General features: G+C 41.1%; 1 protein-coding gene across 7 annotated transcripts in view; it reads left to right on the top strand.

Moving 5' to 3' along the window:
• FAM81A (family with sequence similarity 81 member A) overlaps positions 1-4,069 on the top strand; it is a 159,087-nt gene extending 155,018 nt beyond the window's left edge. For all 7 annotated transcript variants that reach the window (XM_023228659.2, XM_023228665.2, XM_023228661.1 and 4 more), the window contains one exon: positions 1,767-4,069. In XM_023228659.2, coding sequence (XP_023084427.1) covers positions 1,767-1,891 — 125 coding nt within the window. In that variant the 3' untranslated portion in view covers positions 1,892-4,069. The remainder of the gene's footprint in view (positions 1-1,766) is intronic.
• The last annotated feature ends 1,045 nt before the right edge of the window (positions 4,070-5,114 follow it).

Below are 5,114 nucleotides of genomic sequence, written 5' to 3'. Positions count from 1 at the left end.
CCTTCCTTCCTTCCTTCCTTCCTTCCTTCCTTCCTTCCTTCCTTCCTTCCTTCCTCTCTCTCTTTCCTTCCTTCCTTCCTTCTTTCCTTCTTTCCTTCGTTCCTTCCTTCCTTCGTTCCTTCCTTCCTTCCTTTTCTTTCTTTTTTTAGATTCCACATATGAGATCATGCAGTATTTTCCTTTCTGTATCTGTCTTATTTCACTTAGCATAATGTCCTCCATTTTTATCCATTTGTGACAAATGGCAGGCTCTCCTTTTTTTTTTTGTAAGGATGAATAATATTCATCATATGTATATATACACAACTTCTTTATTCACTTATTTTTTGGACACACTGCATTTGTTTCCATATCTTGGCTATTGTAAATAATGATGCAATGAGCAGGGGAGTGCAGATATCTTTATGAGGTAGGAATTTAATTTCCTTTGGGAATATACCCAGTAGTGAGATTCCTGGGTCGTATGGTAGTTCTATTTTAAATTTCTTTAGTAACCTCTATACCAAGCTTGTCCAACCCACATCCTGCAGGCCACATGTGACCCAGGATGGCTTTGAATGAAGCCCAATGCAAATTTGTAAACTTTCTTAAAACATTATGAGATTTTTTTGCAATTTTTTTGTTTGTTTAGCTCATCAGCTATCATTAGTGTTAGTGTATTTGTATTGCCCAAGACAATTCTTCCAGTGTGGTCCAGGGAAGCCGAAAGACTGGACACCCCTGCCCTATACTGTTTTCCACAATGGCTGCCCCATTCTGCATTCCCACCAGCAGTGTACAAGTGTTCCCCTTTCTTCACACCCTCGCCAGCACTTGTACTCTTTTGTCTTTTGGATAGTAGCCATCCTAACAGGTGTGAGGTAATGACTCATTGTGGTTTTAATTTGTATTGCCCTTATGATTAGTGATGTTGGCCCTTCGGGTTCTAATCCAGAATTAAACATCGTATTTAGTTGTCATGTTTCTTTATTTAGTCTCTATTATTCTGGATCGGTTTCTCAGTGATCTTGACAGTTTTAGAGTACCAGCCAGCCAGCATTTTGTAGACTATCCCTCAGTTTCGATTTGTTTGCTTCATCTTTTTTTTTTTTTTTGAGATGGAGTCTTGCTCTGTCGCCCAGGCTGGAGTGCAGTAGTATAATCTTGGCTCACTGCAACCTCCACTTCCTGGGTTCAAGCGATTCTCCTGCCTCAGCCTCCTAAGTAGCTGGGACTACAGGCAAGCACCACCATACTTAGCTAATTTTTGTATTTTTAGTAGAGATGGGGTGTCGCCATGTTGGCCAGGCTGGTCTCGAACTCCTGACCTCAGGTGATCCACCCGCATTGGCCTCCCAAAGTGCTGAGATTACTGGCATGAGCCACCATACCAGGACTGTTTGCTTCATCTTGATATGATTTAGGTTGTGCATTTGGTATTCTTTAAAAATGTCAAGAAGTGATGTTGTGCCCTGCTCGAGGTATCTTTTCAGGAGTTACATGATGTTGGTTTCTCCCAGTATTGGTGACATGAGCTTTGATCACTTGGTTAAAGTGGTATGTGACAGTCTTCTCCATTGTAATAGTTCCTTTTTCCTTTTTGTAAATTAAAAAGTAATCTCTAGGGAGAAACTAGAAACTCGCCTGTTCCCCATCAAACTTTTACCCCAGGGGTTTTAGCATCTATTAATAATTTTTGCCTGAATGAACCATTACTAGATGCTATAGAATTTGATATAGAATTTTTTAAAAATATTAACTCTTGTGAAATTTACCTCTCCTTCAAGGGTTTACAGCTGTCTATGAAAGCATAGGATCCCTCAGGCAAGTTCTCGAGGCCAAGATGAAGTTGGACAGGGACCAGCTACAGAAGCAAATCCAGCTGATGCAGAAGCCAGAAACTCCCATGTGAAGGGAGCTGGGACAAGGTCCTAAAAGACAGTTTTGCCAGTGGGGCTAGGAGCCGGATACCTCTGTAGCCAGGCCGTCGCCGCATTAGGGATTGTTCCATCCATGGCGTGCATGTGCCAAGAAATGTGTTTAATGGGTCTAAATGTTTACCTTGAGTCTTGAAAATACTCTTTCTTTAAAAGTATGAAATACAGTTTTTACCAGTTTATTTCACTTCTCTAAATTCAATGGAAATCCCCCGCCCTGGATTTTGAAAGGCTTTTATCTTCTTCATTTTACGAATGGAAAAATGACAATTTTTCTTCAATGCTTGATGCACTAATGAAGACTGTTTACTATTTTGAAAAATGTCATGGCGATTTTTTTTAAATTAAGAAACTAATGAATCATCACAGGAATGTGTTGTTCCTCACCCTAAATTAAGAGAATGTCCCAGTAGATTAGACTTCAACCTTTGAGTCCAATTTGGATTTTCTTATTGTTGTCTATGCATTTCTTATATTGGTTATCTTCTTGTAAATCTTCTGTCTTTTGTAAGGGGAAAGGATTTAACATTTAGAATAAACCCCATCATTTATGTAATGGAAATAGTTTAAAAATTGCTAACTGCCATATGGATTGCAAATTAAATGGAGACTTATTTAGATAAAGTAAGGCTCAATATTGGCATCGACCACCTAGATATTACAGGTTTTAATATTTAAAACTATTTTTGAATTATCCACAGCCTGTATAGTGATAGCCATATATTTAATAATGGAATGGTGGTTAACAATCTGTTTACTGCACAATTAATTGTTCACTAATCAAATAGAATGTGATAATTTTTCAGACTTTATGACCTCTCTCTTTCCAAAATTGGCACAAAGTGCTAGGGTTTATATACACTTATTGTAACTGTATTTTTGTGCCTTGGTTTTATCATGTCAATGCACTGTACTCTGTAAAAGTTTTGCAGACAAAATAGAAAGTATGATAATCTGTCAGAAGTATGATGTAAAACTGGAATCCTCTGTATTTTTTAAATGTTCTAAAAATTTTATCACTGTTAAGGTATTAATCATTCAGTATTACTAATGGAATAGAAATTCATACTTTCGTATGGACAGCAATTCAAACTGATATTGCATTTATAGCACTGTCAAGAAACTTTCATCTTGAGCAACTTTATAGATGATGGGTGTTTTATTTTCAATCGCCATATGTGATCAGTCATTGGAAATTGGCCCCAGTGCTGTTTGTTCATCTCTGTATGTAAAAACTGACGGTGAGACACACTGATCTGAACTGTGAGGGTGCCCCAGGAAAAAGAAAAACAGGAATACTTTAACAATTAAAAAGAAAAAAAAATGTTTTTTGTTTGCCAAGGACTCAGGAAAATAAAAAGCATTTTCTATTTTTAGGATAAATCACAAATGAAGTATCTAACTGGCTATTACTGTTTACCCATATAAAATATGCTGCTAAAGTATGTATTTTGCTCTCAATGGCTTGATAATTTTTTTTCAAATTTGGACATGAGAGGTTATATAGGGACTCTATTATCCAACACATATTTTCTTATTTTGCCACAAATTTCCACTTAACAAAGAAAAAAAGAGGCGATTGCTGTTTTGCAATCAGAAAGTGAATTTCTTTTGTGGTAGCGTACACGTTTCATGTGGTTCTCCACGTTTAAGCACAAACCACAGCACAGGAAGCCACAGCCCCTCCAGCATCTCTGTCCTCTGGGGTCTTTGAGGAGAAGGAACCAGAACATCGACACCTGGGAAGAGGGAGGCGGGGAGCACCAGCTGGACTCTGGCCAAGGGGTGACGTAAGCAGGTGACACTGGGCTGCCAGCTGAGCTTCTCAGGTGCTTCTGACATTGCCAGCCCCTTGAGATGAGCCACCGCAGGCGTGCTCCACCTCGGCTACACGTTGGAATCATCTGGAGGAGTTGGGAAACCTACTGATGTCCCCCTGTGCCTCCTAGACCGATTAAGTCAGAACCTGTGGGAGGTGGGTCGCAGGCATCAGTGCGTGCCTGAGGCCTCCACGTGTTTGGGTGTGCGACCAAGGTGGTGAGCTGCGGAGCCACAGTGCAGTACTCTTCTCACCAAAGCTCAAATGAGAATCAGCTTCCATGTTCTTTCCTTTACCAGAAATTTGCAATAAAAAGAAAAATAAAACTTTCAAATAAATGTGGTGTATGATTTTTAAATTAGTGTTGAGCTGAAGACTTAATTAGGTAAAATGCCATAGGAAATATTTCTGTTTGCTCTCTGTGGAAACGCTTTGATGGTGAAATAACGTGCTCAAGTCCTGGCAGCCCCTCTGAGGACTGGAATGTCATTGGGAGCTGCTGGTCTGTGGCCTTTGAGGCTGTGGGGACTTCTCTGCAGCCTTCTTGTCTCTGGCAGTTCTCGGGTGTGTGCTGTATCCCTTGTGTGTGTCAACTCTTTTCATTTTAACGAGTTGAGTTCAATACCATTTCCCCATTTTATAGATGAGAAAACAGAGTCACCTAAAGGTTAAGCAACTTTCCCCAAATCCTACAGCTAGTAAGTGGGAGCCATGATTCAAACCAGGCCGCCTACTTCCACACTCTGGGAGCGTTACCAGCACACTGCACTACTTCCGAAGACACATTTTGGCTTCCCACATAAGTGACTTGCTAGGCCACCGACACCAGTCATATCTCTATCTATGCTTCGCCTCCTGCCATCTGAGAACCCTTGCTTTTTAATGCCCCAATTCCGAATACCTAATGAGGCAATCTCATTAGCTTGTCAAATGTCTTCCCCTGGCTGTATCGATGGAGGCACCAGAGGCGGGGGGAGTTGGTGCCATAGGACTTGTAGGATCACAGGCATTTCATCCCCTGCCCTTGGGCTGTCTGAGGTTGTGGGCCCTGGCTCTACACGTTGGGAGATGGATTGTGTTGGGGGAGTTTAGAGCAGAACAGAGAAGATGGCTCCATTCAAGTTGTAATTATCTCACTAGGCTTTCAGGGGGAAAAAGAATCACAAAGCATCATGACATCAGTCCCTTGCCTGCCACACAGCCCTCCTGACAGGTTGTTTACAACACAGCAGCGTGCTTCCACCAGCACGAGTGAGAGAGACGGTGAACGGGAAGGAAGCTAGTCTTTTGTAACCTAATCTCAGAAGTGACAAGCCACCACTTCCACTATTCTCTTCATGAAAAGCAAGTCCAGCGCACACACAGCGGGAGGGGATTGC

Source organism: Piliocolobus tephrosceles, chromosome 6 (genome assembly GCF_002776525.5).
Source record: "Piliocolobus tephrosceles isolate RC106 chromosome 6, ASM277652v3, whole genome shotgun sequence".
Classification (NCBI taxonomy): Eukaryota; Metazoa; Chordata; class Mammalia; order Primates; family Cercopithecidae; genus Piliocolobus; species Piliocolobus tephrosceles.
Note: the sequence above shows the minus strand (reverse complement) of the source record. Positions and strands in the feature narration are given on the sequence as shown.